The 25355-nt window shown below is 41.8% G+C and overlaps 4 protein-coding genes across 8 annotated transcripts; 1 reads left to right on the top strand and 3 right to left on the bottom strand.

Annotated features, from left to right (window-relative positions):
- Positions 1 to 509: 509 nt before the first annotated feature.
- Positions 510 to 3856, bottom strand: LOC107221751. Its single transcript, XM_015660869.2, has 4 exons — positions 3605 to 3856; positions 2906 to 3060; positions 1342 to 1558; positions 510 to 897 (listed from the first exon to the last, which is right to left on the bottom strand). The coding sequence occupies exons 1-4, from the start codon at positions 3798 to 3800 to the stop codon at positions 737 to 739; spliced, it is 729 nt and encodes a 242-aa protein (XP_015516355.2). The 5' UTR covers positions 3801 to 3856; the 3' UTR covers positions 510 to 736.
- On the bottom strand, positions 2460 to 19721 carry LOC107221746 (laccase-2). Of its 4 annotated transcripts, XR_006903778.1 has the most exons (13): positions 18459 to 19721; positions 18142 to 18208; positions 18035 to 18060; positions 17420 to 17582; positions 17105 to 17228; positions 16806 to 17016; positions 16518 to 16741; positions 16031 to 16336; positions 15416 to 15722; positions 15101 to 15319; positions 14581 to 15032; positions 5634 to 6966; positions 2460 to 2577 (listed from the first exon to the last, which is right to left on the bottom strand). XR_006903778.1 is itself a non-coding variant. In XM_046736740.1 (11 exons), exons 1-11 carry the CDS (start codon positions 18520 to 18522, stop codon positions 14680 to 14682), a joined length of 2064 nt encoding a protein of 687 aa, XP_046592696.1. In that variant the 5' UTR covers positions 18523 to 19721; the 3' UTR covers positions 13720 to 14679. The 4 variants fall into 4 exon arrangements, 2 of the variants coding, with proteins under 2 accessions (XP_046592696.1, XP_046592798.1); XR_006903775.1 differs by lacking the exons at positions 2460 to 2577; positions 5634 to 6966 and adding an exon at positions 13610 to 14275; XM_046736740.1 differs by lacking the exons at positions 2460 to 2577; positions 5634 to 6966 and having other exon boundaries at positions 13720 to 15032.
- LOC107221748 (ejaculatory bulb-specific protein 3) lies at positions 9735 to 14386 on the top strand. The gene is made up of 3 exons (XM_015660864.2): positions 9735 to 10071; positions 12460 to 12547; positions 14089 to 14386. The coding sequence occupies exons 1-3, from the start codon at positions 9852 to 9854 to the stop codon at positions 14192 to 14194; spliced, it is 414 nt and encodes a 137-aa protein (XP_015516350.1). The 5' UTR covers positions 9735 to 9851; the 3' UTR covers positions 14195 to 14386.
- A 498-nt stretch (positions 19722 to 20219) lies between the features above and the next one.
- On the bottom strand, positions 20220 to 24535 carry LOC107221749 (ejaculatory bulb-specific protein 3). Of its 2 annotated transcripts, XM_046738281.1 has the most exons (3): positions 24467 to 24535; positions 22008 to 22069; positions 20220 to 20609 (listed from the first exon to the last, which is right to left on the bottom strand). In XM_046738281.1, exons 1-3 carry the CDS (start codon positions 24518 to 24520, stop codon positions 20369 to 20371), a joined length of 357 nt encoding a protein of 118 aa, XP_046594237.1. In that variant the 5' UTR covers positions 24521 to 24535; the 3' UTR covers positions 20220 to 20368. The 2 variants fall into 2 exon arrangements, with proteins under 2 accessions (XP_046594237.1, XP_015516351.1); XM_015660865.2 differs by lacking the exons at positions 22008 to 22069; positions 24467 to 24535 and adding an exon at positions 21286 to 21587 and having other exon boundaries at positions 20220 to 20571.
- Between the last annotated feature and the right edge of the window lie 820 nt (positions 24536 to 25355).

Genomic DNA, 25355 nt, shown 5'->3' with positions numbered 1-25355 from the left:
CACGTTGTCTAGAACTGCGTATAGTTTCGTCCGACGAATACAACGTTTCGAATAAGTTGTAGCTCGTTGTAAACGATCGTTAGTATAGAACGGAGTACCTCGTACATTTGCCATTGCAAAAAAACAAAGATTCTTAAAGTTACGGGTGAAACAAGTTTTTCATTCAAAAAAGACTGCGGTAATTTTCTAAACTGCGTATACGTGATCACGGATTTAATGCGGTTAGGATTCCAGTCGAACCACTGAATCGATTTGGACGAAATTTCCACGGAGTACTGCTCGTATCGAGAAGATGTGCCGAAATGAGGATTCACGCCCCGTCACATTTTCGGTTTCGAAATAGCAGTTGCCGATTGCGCCATCTTTCGGGATACTCAAATTCGAATATCAGGAAAATCAGCGCTGTGCGATCGCACCTTACGCAAAGAAGCGAAGCGCGTTTAAGCTAAGATCGGTTAGGTTTTTACATGCTTACTTTTTCAAGTTTATTTGACGCGATACGGTTCGTCTTGGATTAATTCCACCGAAACTCTCCGTGGGTAAATATTTTATTTATCATATTTATAATATCGTACGTTTTAACAAAACCATAATAACAAATAATTTAACAGTAATAACAAATTGTACATGCATGTTTTGAAAACGACCGAAGACATTTGCGACGGAAATACAAAGTTTTCACTTCATATTTTTTCAGCATCCGCGTTTATTTCCCTCATTGAGTAAATATGCTTTTTCAATTTTTATTCTTCTGGACATCTTCAAGAAATTTGGCGACAAGGGCGTTCCACTGTTCCGGCTGATTTTTGGCGTACCAATCCACCAAAATATCCAAAGTCTTTTTTTGTTTTTCCGTACATTTACGGCACTTCGTTAATACTGCTTCCGGAAAGAATCCTGTTTAATAAACATAAAGTCATGGGTCAGGCAGAAATATCTACACGAAAAAAAATGCGTTAGGCGGAAAGCTTGAAATTATCAACTTCCGTCTGAGAAAGTGAGCTTTTGCAGGATATTTGACGCGTATTATTGCAATAATCCTAACATTACGTTTTTCAACGAAATTTCCACTGATAATATATTCACTACGCTCAACACTCTTCACTAAGGATGGAAAAATTTCAGATTAATTCGATTCAAAACTTGAAATATCGATTCTATATGCGGCTTACAGTATGAGATTTATATATTTCGATAAGACTTCCGAACCGGATTCTCGATTGCAACATCATCCGGTTTCTACAGATTTTTCATAAATTCGAGGTGTGAACTATAGTATGAATATTTTCTCTTACAGTTGAAATACGGAGGGAAAAAATTAAAATTCAGACAAATACGTTCCTTTGAAGAATACAGCATCGGCGGTAATGCAGGGTCCCGAGCCTATGAAGCACTTGTAGTACTGATTACGGAGGCGATCGTTTTGAAGAATTTCTGTCGCATTAACGTCGTCGTACTTATCGGGGTAAAGTTCCTCGGCTGCGATCATTCCCAAAACGGCGACGGCAAAACCGACAAGAAACGTGATACGGAGCATTGTTGATAGTGTCGAGATAATCTTTCACATCAAACTGGCACTGATTACCGGTTAAACCCCGATATTTATACGGTTATTTAACACGTGTGGGAAGTCCTTCGGCGAGCCAACTTATACGCAATCATCATCCCCTCCTCGACCGCCATGTCACTCGATGGGGATAAATATGCCATTACAAACTGCGGCCTGGTGATGTTTAATTGCTATTGTGCAGCTTAGGTTGTGATTGTTTCTACTTATCTCGTTCATTTTATCATTTGCATATATTTCTTTTTTTTTCATATTTTTTTTCGTACCTTGCCAATAAAACGCAAACGCTACAATACCGAGAGTTACAACCGTGGTTACAATCTCAAGTTCAGATACGGTAAAAGTAAATATGACGAGATTCAAAAAAAGATGTTTTGTCTGTAATTATAAGGATATACCTACACGTAGGATACACAACTTTTCTTTTACTATATATGCAGTAAAAACCTTATCCAAAAACTAGAAAAAATACGACGACTCCACAATATTTTTGACCTTTTATAGTCCCGTTGCCACGGTTTTTCTTTTTCCTTCTCATACAATTTATTCACCCAGCCGGCTCTGGAAGGCTTTGGCAATGAATGAATACTACGTGTAGACCTTGACACAGCTTATGATTGAGACTTTCTTCCCGATATCATTGGCGTGAATTTATTGACCTTTCTGCAAGTGAGAAATATTCTGGTTGAATGATCAACTTCTTTCTACAGCAAAAGTTTGCCGTGTTTTAAAGATATTAAATGGTCAGCCGTTGCGTTCGAAGAATAACGCGATAATTGCATGACTGTAATGTTATTGTGGACTTCAATTGGACGCTGTTACGAAACCATAATAATTATCTACCAGATAATTAGTATATCAGCTAGAACTGCACTAGTTAAACGCAATTAAATCTTCGTTATTGATTTCTCACTGTATTTTACATCGGTATTAAATCAAACTCGCTATACATACAGTCTGTCAACAAGATATTTCAAAAGCGGAATTGATATTGCTGTTTGGGAATTTTTCTTCGTTTTGAATAGTTTTTTTTTTTTTTTGCATAACGAAGCGTTTTTTCACATGCTGGCCTGACGCGCGGATAAAATTTTTTGTTGAAATACTCTTGAGCAAAACTTTGAACAAGCAATATTTTATTGAACATCTACGATTGCACGTTGAAACAAAGAGCTGCTTTCACAAGAATTTCAACGACGACAACGAAATATGCATACAGAATTTTGATATTACAAGCATGTATAATTGAAATATCAAGAGGTATTAATTAATATTGGGATCCAGAAGGTTTCACGCAGAGATCGGCGATCTAGGATCGATGTTTCTTCAGCATCTCCCTTATTTCCCGCCGTGAGCGTCCGCGATGCCTTTGGCGATCAGAGTTTTCCACTCTTCCGGCTCGTTTTCGGTGTACCATACAGCCACGGTGTCGAAATGCTCCCTCTGCTTTACCGTGCATCTACGGCAGTGGCTGGCTACTGCATCCGGAAAATGTGCTGTTTTCATAAACACAAATCAGCGGTTAGACGCGAAACTCTGTACGCCGAATTAGTGACGTTTGGCAGAAGGTTCAAGTTTCTCGTTGCGGAAATTTCGGTCAAATCCATAACGAGAGAATGCGTTTTTGTAAGAAACGTTACGAACTTCTTTTTTTTTTCTTTCCTCAAACCAATATCTTGGCAATTTGTTATCCAGGCAGAAAATATATTTATCATACGTATTACTGTTTACACATAACCATCGAAACCTGTTATAATTTATCATCCGTGACGGTGTAAAATATTAGGTGAAATTTGGTTAAAAATAGTTTCGTCATGTATTCGGAAGGAAAGCTTCGTGTACATCGTTTAACAAAATTTGTATAATTACAGTTGCGTAAATTTTTGAGTAAGATTTAAATTTGAGCATTCACTCGCAGCGACTTAAGGTGTGAAATTTTGATTCGAATATCGCGTCTTCATCGAAATGATGAACCATCAAGGCTTTTCTATATCTCAACCTCCTCGGTAACTCGATTTAAAGTAAACGACATATACGTTCCTTTGAAGAATTTCGCGTCCTCGGTAACGCATGGTCCCAAATCCATGAAGCAGTCGTAGTAAGTTTTGCGGACCGCGGGGTTTTGGAGAATTCCCATCACGTCAATGTCGTCGTGTATGTCGGAGTAGAGTTCCTCGGCCGAGACTATCGCCAGAGCGACGATAGCGAAACAGGCGGCAAAGGTGATTCGAAACATCGTTGACGGAAGATGTCGAGATAACGTTTTGCATTAGACTAACTCCGAATGCACGGTAACCACCGATATTTATACGGTTATTCAACGTGCGGGAAGTGCTTCGCCGAGTTAATAGACGTGCAATCAACATCCACCTCCTTGCCAACCCTTGTCACCCAGGGGAGGTACGGCATGGAATTATAAATTACAGCCCGGTAATGGCCGTAGGTGTGCGCGTTGGGCTGTGATCATTCCTGCGGTGCTCGCCGCATTTTATCATTCGCGAAAAGCTTTGCGGTCAGCTCATGCCGTGCGCCGATGAAACGCAGAAACTGTTGCGAATAGTTGACCACTCGCATTGCAAATTTCATGTTTGCACATGACTAAACCGGCGATTATAAAAAATTGCATTATATTGTTGTATCATGTCGCAAGTCATTACAGATATTTCAGATAATGACGAGGTTTGAGAATGGCCACCGACCACCGTCAATTAATGCCGATCATAGTGAATTACAGGGGAAATTATTTCAAAGCACATTGCATGTTTAGTGGGGACTCGTCATTTGCACGATGCTTCGTAACGCGTAGAGCGGATAGCGTTTAACAATTCTACCGCTTAGATCCGTCCAGCCGCAAACGTACGGAAATTTCTTTGGATACAAAAATAAATCTTTCACGTCTAGTGGAAGAACCTATGAATTTGATAAAACTCGCCGAGTCACCTAGAATAGATTTATTGATTGAAATGACTGATAGAAACTGTCGCAGTCGACGCAATCAACCAAATTCTACCGGGGTCAAATATTATGGCTGGGCGAGTAGAGTTACCTTGATTCCACGATTTAATTACATGCATATTAATTTCCGTTATTTTATTCTGCTCCAGTGACATTTTACAGCACTTTCAGACGTAGAATAGTGCTGAAAGTAACGGTCACGATTTTTTTCCCATTTTATATCCACAGGAAAATGCAGTTGCCCGAGAGGACATCCGTGTTTTATAGTTAAGATAACTATTTTCATCCAGTGCTAAACTCTAATATTAAATGCGGAGTGGCAATTGAATAATCGCAGTGGCTTGCCATTAAAATAGTTATCGTAATCATGAAATTTGGATATCCTTTTCTTTTCCTTCCTATATGTGTTTACTGTTTTCCTATTGAAGAGAACAGTGGATTTCTAAAATCGAATGTAAACTTAAGTACAGGATCAATATTGTTTTCTCGAAAGCGTCAAATATATCCTTTACTACAACTCTGCGATCGTATTTCTGATTTCTGCTATTTTTGTGACCGGCAATTTTTTGTTTATACCATTTAAATTATTGGCAGGCTTTAAAGCGTCTCAACTGTCCCGCATTGGACTTTGAGACTAATTGCAATCGTCAATTTTTTACTAGCCGAAAATGCTCGGTCTTTGAGTTGGTAGATATACTGATTAGATCATGAGTATTTTTAATCGGCAAAGGCTTACGGGCTTGGTTAAGGTATCGATCGTTCAAGCAATTCTGAAAGTAATGCAACAACTGCGTGCCTCTGATTTAGCGTATATGTACAAATACAATAAGATGCTGTCACGACCACAACCAACCCAACGAACAGGCAATATCCGTATATGCATAACTCGCTTCAAGCGTTTCAATATATTCAGTAGAATATCGAACCTAACTCACTATAAACATTTTTTTTTAACCAACCAAATCCGCAGTATGGGCGATGAGAATTACTTATTTAAATACGCAGGCTTCGAATTGGTTTGCATAACGATAAAACATTTTTTCTTCCACATGGGAGATAACTCCGTAGTCGATAAAAAAAACGAAGTTACGTTTATTGAACAATATAATTCAACAACTCTCACATCGTCGAGTTGTAGAATTGCTAATGCTGAATAAATAAAATCAGTATACGGTTTTATGTGTGATCCGGTTGGAAAATTACAATTGTATAATGCTTTCTAATCAGCAGAACATTTTTTTATTGAAATCCACTGCGAAATACGACAAAATGATATAATTATATGCATTTGGCTAAAAAAATTGGTAACCCAAACTTGAATTTACTCTGACCTGTCTAATTTACATACTGCTGTACGCTTTAGATTAGAAATCTGCCGTTACCCGCGTCAGAGCAAAGAACAGCAATTATCTAGCCAACTCCTATTTAGTCGTTCGTAGGTAGCAAGGCTTCGCGGTATGAAGACTGTGCTAAAATGATTTTTGCACACCTCGCGATCACCTGCAGGTATCATTACCCTCTGCTAGTAAAACGCGAGACAACGATCATTGGCCGGTACCTACTTCTCAAGCTTCGGTCGATCGATCAGTGGTTCAACTTGTCGGACTTCCATCGATCGGAATATATCGTATATATATATATACGGATATGGCAAAAAAATGACGGACCGTTCGAAAATCGCACAACACAATATATATATATATATATATAGCCTAAGCCCGGATTATTTTGGTGTAAGAAATTGTACGAATAAGCAGAACTGATAATGAGATTAATTTAAATGCTGTCAAAGTTTAACGTCTCAGTCACCGTGCTTTTTGTAATTTTGAATATTCGGCTCCAGCTTAGGTGTATAAGATGTACCTATAATGCATGCGTATGAAACTTTTCTCGTTTTTGCGTTTACATCGTTTTTATAGAAAAAAAACAAAAAAAAAAAAAGATCGAGACGAACTGTATATATTGCGGATTATTTGACTCCGAGTCTTTGTTCTCTTTCCTGATTTTTAAGGCCGCTAAAGAGTACATTTTTCACCACTGTCAACGGGATACCTACCACCCTCCCTTTTTGCACCATCCGCTGAGCTGATTACAGCGGTATTTAAAAGAAAAGATCAATTATCGACTATCGTGGCAACGACCGGCCTTGTCATTACACGCACACGCACCGTATACACTCGGGAAAAATGCAGGTCACGCGAAAGTTGTACGAATCGGTTATTTCACTCGAAAAGGAACCAGAAATGCAAATATCATGACTAGTCGTCTTGGTCCGAGGTTCGACCGGTTATAGTTATCCATAGCCAGTCTGTGAGGCGTAGATCTTCCTCGGGATATAAACCTATCATCATCAGGGTCATTCAATAGAAAAGAGATCAACGCTGTTTGGCGGCTGTCGGAGGTGTTACGGCACTGCAGATATGCAAACATACAATTCCACCCCTTTCCTGCAATGTGAAATACCATTTCGTTTACTCATATGTCAACAAATCCCGCGAGTCGGGATAAATATATGTATATATATGCGTACGTGATATACGTATATAAACCGTGGCTAGATAAAATATCGTTACCGTTTTACTGTACAAATTCCGGTACGCTTTCGCAATCGTTAACCTAGATCGCGTTTCCACTCTTCCTATGGTGTTATTATTGTCTTTGGAAAATAAAGCTAATTCATTTAGAATTAGAGATTGCAGATTTTAACCAAGAAACATCATTTCAACCTTCGTTTTTCTTTCACTTCCATTCTCAAGCATCAACAACCAATTCGCGTGTATAATTTATGTGAAGCATGTAAGATTTTTTGACAGCTCCGATAAATCAACATGTGAGAATAATAAGATTCGAAATTTAGTTTCAGTTTATTGTAGATTGAAAAACATGCGCAGTTATACGTTTGTTTCGTCGAAATTTTACGAAATGTTAATCTCTCCTAGTGTTTGAGGCCAGGTTTTAATGAGTGCTCAGTGACGTTTCGGATGCAGTAAATGTAACCAGGAACTGCTGTTATAATCACCCGTAATTCGAGTTTGCGAAATCACCCTGATTACGTATCAACGATTTTTCGACATTTATTACTGTATTTTTATCGGATTTTTGTAATAAAATGAATTTTTGATTCGAAGCATTCGTATTCTTCCGAGTTGAACGTGTGTAAACACACATCACAATTATGCGCGGCGTGTTTTAAATGCTAAAATCGTCACTCAGTTCCAGTGACTTAAGCTTGGAAATTTAGCATTATGAATTCACCAGCGAAACGCCAAAGTGTCTTCCAAGAATACGTACGTGTCAGCATCGCTAAATGTTGAAGTAGAATTTTCGGCAATTCTAATTGACACATTCTATTTTTTGGATCTTTCGAAGTCCTGAAAAAATTCTTTTTCCAAACTGTTCGCCCGCTTCGAATTCCCATACATAACGAGCCTTGGGCGTAAGCATTATTCGATATTGACATGAAATACGTGATCACTGCAATGCGTGCTAACGACACGTGGTACGTGTAATGATCGAGACGTTGACTTTTTAGCATGGTTTACGACTAGATTTGGCATGTTGAATACCTGCGCATCGTAACGGGACTTTGCGAACCATATAAACAATACCGTATCTGCATACCGGCGCCATCGATGGTTTCGTTTCAATCACGGAGGCATTTCTCACCGATTTATATACCTACGTACGTCAATCCGACTTATATGGTAGATTCCGAACGCCGATTTGCGGTTTCATAGAGTGAGTAAGTGCGCGATAGTTTGAATAATTTTTGATCGCCAATTATCGATTCGAACATCGGAGTTAGGATTCAAGCATTCTTACTGCGATGTATCGATGGGTCGTGTCTTCGGGCAATCGATATAAAAAAGGTATTGATTTTTACTCCGATGAGCAACCGGGCTGTCGATAATCTGCTACTAGCTGATATTCGTCAAATCACGTTAGAGTTGCCGGTTGTCCAGGGAATAAATTAAAAATATATTAAGCACGCAGCTACATGCAGAGGTAACTGACAAAATTAGAAATTTTCAAAACCAGTTTTTTCAGGTAACATCGCTTCGATAGAGAATGATAAGTGATAAGACTGTCGAGAAACCGGATTCACCTAAAAAATATGCGTTCTATTCAAAAATGTCGAACAACATTTTAAGGTCCACGCTTCTATCAGCGTTGAGTTTACGCTCTTCAAACACTGACCGCAATAGAGTTTTATTATTTCAGAAACATGAAAACTTTGAGCTGCTCTTATCTCTATTGAAACACTTCGAGCGACGAACAGACAGCGTAACGTATCTTTCGTATTAAATGACGGTAAAAAGTTTCACGAGATATAATGTAGCGCGGTATGAATATAAGCTATACGGCAATCGGAGTAAGAGGTAGAAGTCAGCGAATTTTGTGCAACGGTTTTGTGGCCTCGCATAAATTTCTGCAATAAGCAAAGTAAAAAGAATTACTCAACAATCCGACTATCGTATTTATTACCATTCGCGGTGTCTTCTATGATACGTGTAATTCGAAAAACGTTCAGAACCGATGGTTCAAGAAATACGAGCAAGAATGTTCCAGAACGAATCCCAACGCTGGTTGCCATGTTATTAAAACATTAATACTTGTTTTTTACGTTGGCCCGTTGTCTCTTACAGTCGCTGTGAGATCGCTACACGACGATGATATAGTCGATTGATATTTATCGACAGGAAATCAATTATACTAGGCTTATAACTACGTATAAGTACGTCTGATAATATTAGTGATCCAATGTGTAAGAAACTTATGAAAAAAGGCTGAACTCGTATTTGGAACAAGACGTGAAGAAAGACGGTCGGTTCCATTTTAGAAGAGTCGACGGGAAAAATATTTCGAGGATCTGTATAAACAGTTGCTCTTACCTTGATCAGGTGCAGGCTGAAAATACAAATACTGGTCGCTGTAAGGTCGAAAGGGACGGGTATCGAGCAATAAATTAACTAAGTTCATCCGTACAATCTTAAAGCACGATACGTCCAGGACGCTACGGCTGATCGCTCCTGGCTTTTTATATACAAATGAACGATCATTACCGATCAAATTCGCTGCGATGTACTCACGTATATATGCATGTTTATCGGCCGAACGAGCGGTGCCCGCCTTCTGGCGAAAAAAGCGTCCCTCTTACCCACACCGCGGTTCGGTTATATATATATATATAAACGGGCACGGCATAAAATCTGGTCAGAATAAAGGCTTGCCTGAAGGGGGCCAACTTCGATGCAAGCTACTGCGTTGGATCGGGTGAGAGCCACCTATAAAACCAAGGTTGAAAGTTCCGTTTCGCTTACTTCGGTTTGACATGGCCTCTAGAGTGCTTGCCCTGACAGTGGTGTGCTTCCTGGTGATCGTCGCCTCGACTCAAGTTCGGGGTTACATTTGGCCGAAGCAGAACACCTATTCGACCCGATGGGACAAGGTCAACATCGACGACATCCTGGACAGCACGCGACTCCTGCAATACTATTTCAAGTGCTTGATGGGAACTGGTCCGTGCCCTCCTGACGGCCAAGAGCTTAAGAGTGAGTTTCCTCGTCATATAATTTCCATTCCGCGGACGCGTCTCAATTTCCGTCCTGCTCGTTTTGCGGTTTTGCGGTTTACGGCTCGTGCTTATTACCAAAGTACAACGTACGTTTGACGTGTTCGAGTGCGCGCTGATGGGGTGAGAATGATTTACCGCTCCCATTCTTGAACAAGATACTCGATATTCATCTTTCTTGTACTTGTTTCCACTAAAGACAAGGATTTATCGACCTTTGAGTCATGGTGGTAAGTATTCTTACCACCGACTTTATATGCATTTCTTTGATATGTAGATAAATTTTCAACATATTTCTTACCCGTTTTTTGCTACTTCTGATAGCATACTAATAGGTTTTCAATACTCGAGAGTAATTATTGCAATATGATGTATATTGTTATTGTTAAGAACAAATTGACCGAAAAAATTCTGAAAACATTCTGAAAAGGAATGATTCATTGCCGAAAAATTTACTCCCTCACACATGTACATGTTTTACATAAATTATAAGTTTTTGGGGTCAGTGATTATGAATCGGAAATCAGATTTTGAAAATTCATTACGGCGAATCCAATCAGCAGCCTCGAAAACCCCTGCACAGAGTTTCTTGACCTTTTTCCATCAAATTTGAAATTATCGTCCATCATATAGGATCCACCATCTTGAATTTTTGAAATGCGATATCAGATTCGTAATCAGTGACCAAAGAAATCATGGAATACTATCTTGTTATAAAGGTTGGCTCTTCTTTCTTGGAGAGAAAGGAGATTTCTTGAGTAAAATACCCGGCTTAACAATAAGATTGCTCAGAAATCAGAGTGCGGCACTCAAATTATTGTTCTTATCAAACACGGCAACGGAGATAAACTCTTCGGCATTCCCGACTCGCAAGTGAGACGAGTCATTGATCATTCCGTAAGTAAATTTAAGAAATTCAGACGCACCACATTAGACACAGTTAAAAAATCAAACCTCATTAGCCAAGCGGAATCATTCTACTGTGCCAGTTTTGCTAGAATTATTTTCACTTCTCGACCTTGGAGGCATCCGACTGTGGTTCACTGTGATGGATTTTCTGCCTGGGGACGTAATTGATGCATTCACTTTTGAATTCGGTGCCAATCACCCTGTCACAACACCTGCAATATATGTCATTCGATGTAACCGAATTATTCCCAGTGTAGGTAGTGCCGGGGATGATAATTTAGGTCGCTTACTCAATGCCTCAATGAACTGTGTTAAGTGTGTGTGGCGGTCATTAATCAAGTACTCGCATCTATTACTTGAGTAATACACAGCTTTACAAGCGAGAGAGAGAGAGAGTGAGCAGAAAACATTAATAATCCGCTCATCCATTATCAAAATCGAATTAATCGACATCGCAATTCCAGATTCGTTCCTAAATTTCCTCTCGTTAACCCTTCAACGAATATTACGTCCTGTGAAAAAATTTAATACACACACAGAGCTTTTTTATGCGTAAAAATTGAAACGTTGCACGTACCATTGATTTTCTTCACGCATCGCAATAAAGGTGAACGTTCGGAATGCGCAAAATGTAATAATGCCAGAACTGATTATTCACTCACATTATACGCGCAAGACTTGTGATCTTAAAAAGAAAGGAAACGTTTCCTACGAGCGTCTCTGAATTTGGACTTCCAGCCTGACCTTCGTCAAGGTGATGGGACTTCTGATGAAATCGCAAGATCAACGAACCTCGAACCCGTTCTCTGTAGCTAGTTTCTCCGAGTCTGACAGACTTCTACTTTGTAATTTCTACACGTTCTACATTTCTTCCTGCGACAGCTTTTTCTCATGCATTTTCAACCGTCAGACAGTAAAGAATAAATGATATCCAAATTCGACTCGTACCTCTGCAGCTCCTTCGTTTTATCCCGTCAGGACAAGCTTGATTGCAAATTTTTTTTTTACACCTACCAAAGTTATCATCGCAATGCATCGTTTGCGGGATGAATTTTAAATCAGATACTGCAGGTAGAACCAAACGCGCGGCATTCAAGGTTTCAGTCTATGAACCAAGCCGACGACAGAGGAGTTTCAGCAAAGTCCGGGCGATACTCAAGGGGATATGATTACCCGATGCTCGTCGCTTATACCTACCAGAGAATCGTTATTTTCTGCACGCAAGGAGGCGATCAGCTCTATACGTAATCGCTAAACCTCGCTTCATATTCCAGGAGCGTTTTGTCATTTCTCAGTAGCGAACCGCGCCTTGTCTCAGAGGCACGAACTATCGCTCTGTTTGACGTTGCTACAAATGTAGACCGTTAATTTCCGGGCGTTGGCGCATCCCGTGTATCTGCACGATTCCTTTCTTTCCCTGCAAAACTGGTGGTCATCTTTTAAATTTTCTTGCTTTCAGGGGTGCTGCCGGAAGCGTTGGAAACCGCCTGCGCGAAATGCACCAAGAGTCAAATGGAAGGAGCGGCCAAGGTCATACGATTTCTGAGGTGAGTCTGCTCCCCCACCTCGTGAAAAAATAAATCTGCTCTTTAACATCGTTCACAGAAACATGTCATAATTTTTCCATTTAACAACAATATTAACGATATAAGACCAAAGAAAAAAAAAATGAAAAAACAGTGAAAAATAATGGCAAGGCGAGAATGATGAGTAGTTTTGTTTACAGAGCGAGAACGATGATTCGCGTGTAATTGGTCATAATTAATTCAGCGTTGCGTCACTCTCCAGGCGCCCACGTATTCGAAAAGCCTGATTTGTTATGCTGTATGAGTGGAAGGATTCCTGGGATTGCACGCGGATTACATTGTCTGAGATTGGATCTCGAGATGTGCGTGATAGGAATCTGCAAAAAATCATTTCCGGCGTTATGCAAGATAGTAGCGTATTTACGAGTCGCACGGCACGTACGTTCATGCCGCTGGTGACGATCATTCCGATCCGACCAGGCATTAAATTTTCACAGTTTTAAATGACGATCTGCAATACCTTTAGCAATTTGGCAAATGTGTTTAGTCTTTCACCTCGCCGCGGGCTATAAACGCTGGACAGCAAACACAGACGGAAATTCTGCGGAATCATAGACGTCACACCAGCTTATCGGACTTAAGATATCGGCCTTCCGATTCGATACCAACTAGGATTTCCCATGCCATGCTGTATATGTATATAGCACATATTCTCAAATCCGAATGATTCCACTAAATTTTGCCGATCCAGCCAACCAGGAAATATCTTTTTACCACAAAGAAACAACTTTTTTTTGCTCTGTTCCAAGGCTTATATTTTTCGACGCGATTTCCTTATTCTTAAATCAAGGACGACTGCTCCGTATTTCCTATTAGCGTTATCGTTATGATTTGCTATTAAATAGATGCGTAGAACGGGTTCTTATCAAACGCTTGAAATATAGTATTACGATTATTTTATAGGTTTGTTTTCTAACGTATTTTTCATCGTGAGTAAGCATGCATTATATATCGTTGAGGTGATGATAGCAATATACACGTCCGCGATAGCGCACTTTCTCACGAAACAGGTTTTTTGATTACTTTTCCGGATCCAAATTCGTACATTTGCATCATAAAACGATTTATATGAGGCTTCGAGGCTTTTCATTTTAGGTCGGATTATTTTGAAAAACTTGAAACGCGTAAACCACTTTATCTTCATTTGTTTTATTTTTTGAATCGTGCCGATTAACGTGTCATCGCTCCAGCGCCGGTCTCAGGAATAATCAGTTAGGTAGTGCTACGCAAAACCGAAAAGTCGAGAATGCGTTCAGAGTTCAGTGGGTTCACCTTGAAGCCATGTCACGACAATCGAGCAACAATCTTTCCACTCCAGTAGCTTGATTTTTAATGCAATAACAAGTTTTACCAACTAATACATGAACTGCAGAAATTAATGACAGATTTACAAGTCAGAGGTGGATGTCAAGATGTGCGTGAAGAAAACAGCATTTGTATGTGTGTGTGAGGGAGGGAGGAGGGAGAAAATTCTCGATTAATGCTGTTTATTTGAATTTCAGAGAAAACCGGCAGGACGAGTGGGATCAGCTTTGTGGAAAGTATGATCCGGACGGAAAGTATCGTCAAAAATACATCGAACCATCTCCGGATAACAACACGGCTTGAAAGTTGTTGCCTCATTCTACAGATGGTTCCTTCATTTTTTCAATATTCGCTTTCCCTTTCCTCTGTGCGTCTCTCTCACATCTGTCATGTACATTCCATTTTTATTTTTATACCTAGATATATGGAATATTTATACTACCTTTTCCTCAAACCTGATTTTTTTATTACTCAGTTTTTTCACCAACTCCTGAATCCCATGAAAAAATGATTTGTGTTTTTTTTTCATACTTTTATATTTAAAGTGAGAATATCCTCAGAATCGTCGACGTATGTCAAGTTGACGAATCGGTCGGTGAAGATTCCTTGATGAATATTTTCTACGCAACTGATTTCTCCCTTTATTACGGAAGTGTTAATATCAGCGACCTTTACACCAGTCAAGTTACCTTGAGTATTTCAATCACAAATTGGTCCGGCGTCAAGAACCTCGCAGGTTTCAGGTGCAAGAGGTAATAAACCAGGCGGTGGTAAGTTGGAGACCTTGCCTAGTTGGAGGAGCAGTTCCGATTACATGGAGCAATTGGATCGAAGCTCTCGCATCTCGGGAAGTTTTCAGGTGGTGGGGGAACGGAACCATGGACTCTGAAGACAACCGACATTCCAATTGACATGTGCCACTCGAAGTGACAGTGGAAAAGCCAGTCGCCTGGATTTCCAGTGTAAAATCTAATCCTCGTCGAACCGTTTTGGGGTATAAGAACCGTGTCCTTGAGCGGGGGAATTTTATTTGGACTCTGCGACCCCGTCATCGTCAGCGATTCGTTGCTGCGCGCTATTTCCATAACGTAGAATTTGTAGCCGTGTAAATGGAAAGGGTGGGACAGCGGTGGAAAAGAAACTGGAAATACAGATGCAAAACGTTATTCTCGGCGACGAAGCATCGCTTTCTATTGTCGGAATACTCACGAGCATTGATATCCGACAAGACCAATTCCACGTTAGCCTTGTACGGTAATTCTATGACGTGGGTGCAGATGCAAAAACTGCCATTTGCACACTTGGAGGGTTTGTTTTGCTCGTTGCAAAAGCTCGCGTTTGAGCTTCTGTTCAGCATCATTACAGTGTCGGGGAATTCGTTCGAGATGCCGTTCATTATTCCGGTTTCCAATATCACCGGAGGCCTCACTGCGGGTGACATTTCGCAAGGACGATTAGTCCAACGATTGAAATCGACTTTGCATTAGAAAAATTTAAGAACTTCTTTTACTAGGCTGCACCTACGTTGGAATGGGTTGAACTCCGTTGTTGGGTGATTGATTGTTCCGTGCAGCGTTTCCACTGTCCATTCCCAGTACCCAAAGGTAACGTTCATCCGTGTGATGTTCGTTTCGCCGAGGATGTCCGACGGCGACGAGTCTTCGTATCCCTCCAGCTCGCTCACGCAAATTTCAGTCGTTGACGCCTCGCACGACGCGTTCGGGTAATTAAGACGAATTTCGAATGGAAGAGGATTATCCTGCGTGGGCTCCGGTGTTTCAGGATAAATCCCCGTCGCGTTATCTGCGGTACCATAGGACAAAACCCCAACCTGGAAGGCACCTTTCAATTAGTCTTTTGAACAGCCCCTTACTTCGTTGGATTGGTGGATTATTTTTCAGAGTAATTGTACGCTCAAAATTCGTTGGGGAAAATTCATCGAGCAAATGGTGATAACTCGTCAAATTCTGATATTGGACTTTGACACAACGCTTCCTTTCGCCGCGATATTGACGATCCGATGTTCAAGCGACCATCGGCTTGGTCTGACCGAATCTCAAGCCGAATATCAAGTTAACGAAAAGTTACCAGCCGCAAAAACTAGTGGTACCGACATCACAGCTATCGCGTGCCACCAACCTGGTCGACGCGATCGACCTCGTTGCAGACGAACAGTCCCCTGACATAGATCCAGTAAGCACCGGACGTTTGACTAGCGTTGAGAACGATGTCGAAACGTTCACCCGATTGGGAAACCAACGCGTCGACGGTCTTAGGTTGAACGTCACTTCCGTCGGTAGCGATGACGGTCATGGTGTGATTTTCGATCTGCAATTGCATCGGGCAAATCATACTGGCGGCGTTGATGATCCTCATACGGTAAGAGATTCCGGCCTGGACGTGAAAAGTAGCCAAGGGTGTCTGGGTCGTCCGATTCGTTGCCGGCTGAAATTTCAATGACAGGAGCTAAAATTTAACGCGGGGAAAACTCTCCCGATTCAACAAGTCGGATTTCATCTCAATGGGGAAAACACTCAAGGCTCGTGCACTAGAGCGGTGAAAATTATTTTGCAGTGAAATGCTGACAGATCATGCAGCTCGCTTGTCACGAGAAATCATATCTTACGTCACGCCATCGGCCGAGACCGTTGATCAAAAAGGTGGCCGGTGCTATTCCCGGATTTCTGGTTAAAAGCCCGGGGAAGAACAATTCGGCATACTCGTGCATGTAGTCCGTCAAAACCATCACGTGACCGGATTTATCCTCGGAGTACAATTTCCTTGCCGGTTCGTCACTGATCGGCCGCCTCACTATCAGCGCTCCGTTGTGTCCGTTGGTTTTCTGGAAACCTTCGTTAAACCACCGCGTTAATAAGCAAGCGGTTCGAACGTTTCTGTACGTTGAAAAGCTCACCTGTGTGACTGTGATAGAAGTAGGTCCCGGACTCGTTGACAAAAAAAACGTATCGAAAGCTGCTGCTCTCCGGTATGCCGCACTGAGTGATCTTCGGCACTCCGTCCATCCACTGGGTTCCCTCCTGGAGTATGCCGTGCCAATGGATGGTCGACTCCGTGCCACCCATTTGGTTCTTGACGTTGACGGCGACGAGGTCTCCGAGGCAAACCTGGAGCCAGCCGGATGGAAAATGGCATGAAGAGGCTCCGCGGTAATGTGATCAATAATTCGCCGGTTACGAAACCAGCTGCGGTTACCTGAATGCTTGGCCCGATTCCCATCCTGTTGATAGACATCAGACCGCGCTCTGTACCGTCTCCAGTGATGCACTGCGGGTGCATGCAGTCCTCCAGGACGCCACGAGAGCAGTTTCCACAAGCACTGGAACGAACGGTGCATCAGGTTAATTGGTTGCACTTGATCAAGGTCGAACTGCATGCGCTAAGTGATTGCCGAACCCCGAGGCGTAGCCGGAGTGAGTGGCAGGTGAATCAGAAATGCTCCTTACCGGCGTTGCGAGTTCTTTAGCCAATCTTTTTTTTTTTTTGTCTTGTCGGACTTTCTATACTTACGAACCCATGGCGTGATAGTGCTCGAGGACGAATGTGTAAACGCAGACTCTGCTGGTCCCGTTTGCCTTGCAAGTCCGGTTGCAGTCCGTTGAGTTTAAATTTTGCACACCCATTCCGTAGAGCCAGCAGTAGAGATTATCCATGGTAACCTGGGACGGTATTTCTGGGTGATCATAAATTAATTAATTATCACCTTCACACAAGACCTTACGTAATATATCTACACTGTCGTTGTACGTTTATTTTTCATCGGCGCGAAATAATCGTTTTGAATCTTTGAGCGTTGCGTTATATCCGGAAAATCTTGTACAGTTCCGCCATCGGGTGTTATAATTCAGTTTACGTAATTGTTGACAGCCTCCTCTGAATCTTGTAAATTAATTTCACCCTTGCGTCAGCTCAATATTGACCCTCGTCATCTCGTCATTCTAATTCATTCGAGCTTATCCCGGCTTCTCTGTCGTTTGTCGTTTGCATAATTTGACGCGATCTAATTCCGTCCATGATTTTGATTGCGGGTGGGTATTGCGAAGCAATGTAAACGCGGATGTTACTATTAATTCGAAAAAACTTGGATCGATAGACGTGAGTCTTTTTTAGAAACATCGAGTTTACCTATAACAGGGCCTTGTGCGATGGAGCTGGCAACAATAGATATCGTTAGTAAAAATTTATACGAAATTGCCATTATTATTTTTATCTCCTCTGCGTATATCACTCACTGAATGAAAAATTCTAACCAAATCGTACAGCGCTCGAAAAGAGTTCGCACTGGATATAGTCGGTATCCTGCTGAGTTTATATTGTAACGTATTTTGTTTATTTGAAAGTAATAAAAACATTATTCCTGATAACAATTCTTATCTATTACGAAAACATGTTGCTTCTATTTTACCTCTCGATGTTACTTGCGCAATCATCATCAATAAGTGTGCATGTATGTAATTGAATTAAAAGCACGAGTATTAGAATACTACAATAATGTCGCATAGAATGGACTTTTTCGAAAAATAAATAAACGTCGCTCAGGCTGACTCGCCTTTATGCATCCGACTGTTTCTCCTTTCCTCCATTGCACTGCTTTCTCGATAATGAAATTTCATTAATTTAACGTTCTAATTACGTCTCGGAGAACAGCTGCGACCGGATCAGAACATATTATTGTCATCTCAATGCTTCCGATGTACAGTTGGATTCCTTGCGCATGGCACAGACGTTGGTGGCATCGACCGTGTCTCTTCAATGCCTTTGGTACGCAATTTCTGAGACAAATATGTTTATTACTTCAGGGGCAATTTGCAGTGCTGACAGTTGGGTGCTCGGCGTTTTGTTTCACGGTGCTCTTTTCAATTCCGTACTCGCGTCATTTAAATTGCCTAATTGATTATTTCCCATTTTCACTCTGCACGAGATCGTTTCAATGACGAGCGCTCGTCAATAGTTTCTACCTCGCAACGATACGTTTCACTATGTTGGCAAATTCAAGCGTGCCGATATTCCACCGCGATGTATCGTATTATGCTCCGGCAATATCTTTGGTACCACCTGAACCCAGGCGGAACGACAGCTCCGTAACGGATATACGTATGTATAAATCGATGTTAATTAGCTGCGATATCAAAATTCTCGAGTGAATCACATCCGTCGGCTTTACGAAAAGATAATGCAGTCTGTTATTATGTGGAAACAAAAGATACAAGACTTGATTAAACGGGATTTAAAATGTTAAGCAAGTAAATTTAGTCAGCGAACGGCTGATTTCTTTTTCAATCACGATGAATGACGTACAACAGATAAGCCGGTCTACAGCCAAGCAAATATTGAGTCGTATTCTCCACCACAATTCCATGGATTAACGGAGGCGGCGTTAATGCTGCGAATCGGACCGCGCCTCTGAAAGCTTTATGAAAAATATGTTCGGTGTGCGATTTTACGATAGGAGCTTGCGCTATTTCGTGATTTCGATTATAAGGGGGAAAAACTTACGAGAATCATGCGTTCGATCATATTCTGCCAACCTCATATTACGAAAATTTGAAAGACCTATAAAAACATTTATTTCTTTTTAAAAAACTTTTTAAATTTGGAATATTCTTGGTGAAATAAAAAAGGCCACCCTTTGTGTACGAAATCGGCGAAGCCGTTCCTGGATAACCGTGCGCGAATAATTTTATTAAACAGTTTTTGTCAAAGTGATACGAGTATGAAAGTACGTCTATCTACATACATGTATTTCTGCCTCGTATCGAAACAACGAATCAATAGCCAGTAAACCGATGCAAACACCGTATATTAAAACTGGAATTTGACAATAGGTTTGAACCACGTCGGGCGGATGAAAAACACAAAGGACCATTGGACTTTTGTCCTGTTCATCATCCTGAATTAGTGATATCGGGCGATGCGCCGGCGAATCTTGGTTCGTGGAATTTATTTTGAATCTATATTATATGATATGCGTAAGCCTGGATGTATTTGCTGTACGTTTCTAGACGTATTTTACAGAAACTAAGTCTTAAAACAGAGTGGTTTGACGGCCGAAGTGCAATGAGCTGTGTAAACACAGGTCTGCCTTATTCCTATTCACAACGAACAATAAAGTCGTTTATCCATGGTTAATCAAATTACTTGGGAGATTGGAATCAATCTGAGCGGAGATACGAACAAGTTAACAGGTATTATAAAATCGAAAGTTCCGAAGTAATCACTTAAGATCGTGATTGCTTTAAATAACATCTTTGTAATTCACTTCAGACTCCGCCGCGGTTCGGTAAATTACAGGTAATGATATAAATTATTATAAGAGCAAAAATGTTTTATTACACTACTAATTAATCGTACGCTCGAATTCAGGAAAAACAAAATCAAACAAAACAAAACAACTAAGATAAGATTAGCGCGAGACTCGTCGATTAATATATCATTTTAAGTCTCGAGTTTTCCGGAAATCTATGTTGAAGCGCATCCCTCAAGCTTCCCGAATTTCGCTTCGAACGCAGTACGATATTTTTGGTCCGGGTCGACCCTTGCGAGAATTTCGTCGAAATCACGTCTCTTCTTCTTGCACAAGTACGCGAGCGTGTCTTTGATTTTCACTTCCTGTTCTGGCGAGCACTTGGCACACGTTGTTTCCAGCGCCTCCTGAAGAACCTCTGCAAACGAAGAAAAGAACGATGTTAGATCTCCGTCTCTGAGTCAGTATTGACTGTCATTCGGTATATTAATTACGTCAAATGATTTATGACCGTAGGACTGATTTTTGTTCTCACTTTCGATAACTCGAAACTGGCACAGAAACCTCATTCTAAATGGCACGACAATTTGCTGCACATAAATTAACCTTGAATCGAACTGACACCTTTTAACCAATCGTCCTTCAAAATTTCGCTTCGAGTCAAGTGATGGGAAAACATGTCAAGCTGATTCGCCTCTGAGTGACAGCTGAGCTCAGCTTCAAAGACTAGAGTTTGCGTTCATTCAAGTCTCGCGACTAGACTGTGCCACACTTGCGAGATTCGCTTGGTTCTCGCATACTCCAGGATATAATTATCCTTATCCGTCTTATCCACGTCTTCGCGGGTTTCACGAAAAGCGTTTCACGAGCATACAGATATACCTAAATAACACCGACAGCCTAAGCTCCCGAGCGAATCGAGTGTTGATATTTTAATTCGGCAATTCGCTTTCTGTCGACCTTCATTTTGCAACTGCCGCTCGTGAAATCGCGAATATAATAAATCCGGCTGCATCAGCCAAGGATTTAACTCCGCGATACCGAGCTGATTGTGAGACGAAAAGCTTACTGATCTTTCTCAGTTAAATCGTGCTAAATCAGCTAAATCGTGCTTATGCGAATCGTTACTCACTTCTTAGCTCCAACGCGTCCTGAGGGCATCCGGTTTCCTCCTTATTCAGTATGCATTTCTTGTACTTCTCGAAGAGTCTATCGTTATCAATGACCCCGTGCGTGTTCATTTTGTTCCATTTGTCAGTGTAATATTCTTCGGCTGCAGCCACTGCGGCGAGACAGGCCAAAACCATGAGGCAGTAACACTTCATGCTGATTTCGTTTTCGTCTCCGGGTGGTTAGAATGATCCAAATTGATCAAGCAAGAAGAGTAAGGATGCTGACTGAGCGACGCTGTACCACGAACTGATTGAATTCTGCGTTATTCCCCTATTTATACTATGCAGGACTTGCCTCCGTTTCTTTCTATGCAGTTGAGGTTGAGGTTGCCGTGACCTCAACCCGCTTGGTATGAAAACAAAAACCTGTTCAGGTAGGCTTGGCTGCATGGCGAGACAGTGCAACAAAATATGCACGCGTCATCGGATGTCGGTTAATGTTTAATGGACTGCAGATTCATTAATCCGCGATGACAGTCATTCGTGCGCCTGGCTTACAACAGAGCACATAGTGTATGAAAATCGATCATCACCTCTTTCGCCGTATCTTCCGACAGACATTAGTCGACTTTGTCTATCGATGCAAAATTTCCACAGGGGATTGCGTAATTGAGTTGGCGAGTGAAGTTTAGTACCATTACTCTTATTGACTTCGCTCTCTTGCTCCACTTCATACATGCACGCACTCCAGTCCCCGGTCAGCCTTACTCCGTTACGTAACTCCAGATGGGACGTACCTTTCCACTGGAAACACACATTACGTAAAAGTGGACAGTCATTTTTTTTTAACTATAATAATTATTCCTGAAACATAAATTATTTCTTCTCAGTATCTTCGTCGTTGGTGCAGGTATCAACTGAAATTTGTTTTCGATATCTCGATAGTCCCAGTTCTCGGTATCTCCACAGTGTGGCTGCTTGTTTGTGGTTTGTTTCGCAAAAGGTCCGACTGACGACGAAACTGAATATAGCAATGTTTATTGCTATCGAATTCCGCGCATAAAATCTGCGTGACGTAGGTACATATACCTACATATACTTCTCGAACCTGATCGCAGTAACGTTTGCTTGTTTCCGACCAAGCAGCTCAGCGCTAATTGACAGTTATGTGCATTAATTATCTTGACGTAAATATCGCGGCCAACCATCGGAGTAAGATATATAATCCTCTCGGTACGCAAAATTGATTGAAAAATCGAATGAAAGGAGCACCAAAACCGCCGAACATATAATATAACCCCCGCGACATGAGGCTCGATCGAGAATCCGTCAGTCCTAAAAGTCCACCGATAAAACGCAGAAGGAAGATTAGAAAAAAGTCACCCTACGAAGCTTGCAAGCCCATATGGCGACTGGGGTCGCCTGCGTTTCACGAGGTCGACGTTGCGCCTGCTGTAGAGGGTTGCCGTCTTCGCCGGAGCCCTTCCGTCCTCCGAAAGTCCCTGATTTCAAGGACAAAGGTCCCTTTCTCCCAGAAATCGAGTCCTTGTCATCCCGCAGGAGAGCGGCGGAAGTTCACGGCTCGGAACATCAGCCGTGTGAAAACTCTTCGCGAATGTAATGCGATAATGGGGTACAGGGCGAATGCAGAGGGTACAGCAAGCGGGAAATCAGTCGCTTCGTCAAGATCATTGAACGGAAGCTAAAGGCGTCTCTGCGGAAAAGAGCCGGGACGTCGGTTTGCGATGAGAATCCTGCGCCCCAATCCTATCAGGACCAAGGTGTCTGCGATTCTCGCAAGCCGGTCGTATTGCGGTACGAGAAGCGAGGAGGACCTCAGGTTCGATTTCAAGATCGGTAATATCGGGAAATTCGAGGCGCTGAGCAAGCTGGGAAAGCTCGACGTCGCTGACCGCGTCATGACAAAGATGAAGATCTCGAAAGGTTTTCACAATTAGATAGAAAGGGTTTCGCTAGGATTTGCAGACAGTTTTTCGGACGGTAATTCGTATCAACGAAACGCCGATGCCTGCATTAATTCTGTCCAAACTTGTAGGTCAAGTCGGCTGTCTAGTACACTGAGAGAAATCTTTAGTTCCGGTTACCGCTCAGTCCTCAACTATTTTCATTTTTTACCACAATCGAAAAATATAGTTCTAGGTACGAAATGAAAATTAGTTTTCTATCTGTTACCGGAAAGTCTAGTATCCGTTAATATTCTTTCTCATCACGATCACTGATACTATATTTTCTTGTAACTATTGTGAAAATTTAATGGTTGTGCAACAATAAGTTGACGTTAAAGCCTTGTTTGACTAAAAAAGTACAGTAAACCGAACGAACTGATTTTGCGTTGCAATTGCCAGAAAAAGTATCGACAACAACGCAAAATAGTCACGTGTACCTTGTTTTTCGTAATTCCAACAATATTCAAAAAGTTTTTCTTAACGACACATATTTTACTGAATATTTCTAGTTACTATAACAAATGAAATTTTTCTCAGTGTAGGTGGCGATGTGTCACACGTCGTAATTCAACTGCCGTCCATGGGTTATCCGTCGGAAATCAGACTCAGAGTCTCGAAGAGTTTCGATCTTCTTCAAAATCTTCAGGTAACGGAATCACCGCGGTGAATTGTCAATTCGGCCGTGCCGAACCAACTCAGAGCCGCCTATTTCAGTTACGAAATTTCGCGCGATTGGGACGGCTTGCAAACGAAAATTCCCGAGTGCTGTCCGTTCTCCCGAGCGACGAAAGCTCGGAGATGATAACGCTGCTTCGTGATCTGGTGAAAAAGGTTCGCCCGGACGTCTCGGAAGACAGGCTGTGGGTGATTCAGCCCGACGGTGCCAAATGGTTCGTACCGTTTATTTCGCTTCTGATTTGTATCCCGCGTTCGAGCAGTTCTCCCTTTCTTTAAAATTCCTCCGCCGCGCTTCGGTCTCGCGGAATACAAACCAGAGGAAGAATTGTCTCTGCAGATCTCGCCCTAACGTATCGCCGAAAAAACATCGAGGCATCGAGAGCATGGCTATTGCCTGCTTAGGGAGAAAATCCCCGGCTTTATTCGGCGAGCGATTAGTTTTAACGCTCTTCGTTATTTACCGGTTTCGAATCTGACCGTCGCCATGCCTCGCAGCCCAAGGTCCCGGTGCTTGAATCTCGGATCTCGGCTCCTTTTTCAAAGTCCTGAAACTTACCGGGATCGCGGAGGAAATCGACGTTCTGATTGCTGCCCAGCCGAGGTCGCCCATGATGGATGAGCGATGGTTCGTTATGGTCTCGTACTCTTATCTTCGAGTGCAAGAGGCTGCCCTTGTTGCGGCACGAAACTTATTGCCAGTGCGTTATACCACCGGTCCAACTCCAATTCCATTTCATCCCTGGTTCGTTTCACCCTTCGATCAATATTATATGGATTAGGGAGTATACGTGGCGTCGCGGGAGCGGAAGTCGAGTGTGCAAACTGCAGGAAGCCATCTTCCACATCGATAATTGATACGCTAACCAGCCTTCACGCGCCGCTGAATTATCTCCCGAGAGATCGGTGCGGCGTGATCCTAACCAGAGATCCGATACCCTGTTATCTGTTTTGCTGCGCGTAGTGTTCGGCCACTGTTTTTACTTCGCGTCTCCGGGGGGTTTTGCTGACCCAGCTGTGGTAAATCGGATAGTCGATATTTTCCCACTACGAATATATGTATGGTATCGAAAAAAGCGCCTGGCGAAATATCTAAATCTTCTCACACTGCGTGTTGTTCTCGCGGTGTTAATGGGAAGTAAACTCAGTTACCATAATTACTTGGATCAGTGTAATTAATCTTTCAAACTCGAAGGACAACCGGTCTAGTCATTTTTTACGTGCTCGAATTATAATGCGAAAGCAATGCCGGTTGTGTGCGAGGAACGACTGCAAAATAATGCTCCAACATTTTTTTTTTTTCGTGCAATAGGTAGAAGAGACTCAAAAGTCGTTTCCGCGTGGATATTTAATTCGTTTCAGTTCCATTGATTCGCGAATCTGACTTATCAGCAAAAACGTTATAATGACGACAGAATATATTCCAGTCGCTTAGATTAAGTCATTAG

This window comes from Neodiprion lecontei, chromosome 1 (genome assembly GCF_021901455.1).
Source record: "Neodiprion lecontei isolate iyNeoLeco1 chromosome 1, iyNeoLeco1.1, whole genome shotgun sequence".
Classification (NCBI taxonomy): Eukaryota; Metazoa; Arthropoda; class Insecta; order Hymenoptera; family Diprionidae; genus Neodiprion; species Neodiprion lecontei.
This window is presented reverse-complemented; position numbering and strand designations above follow the sequence as displayed.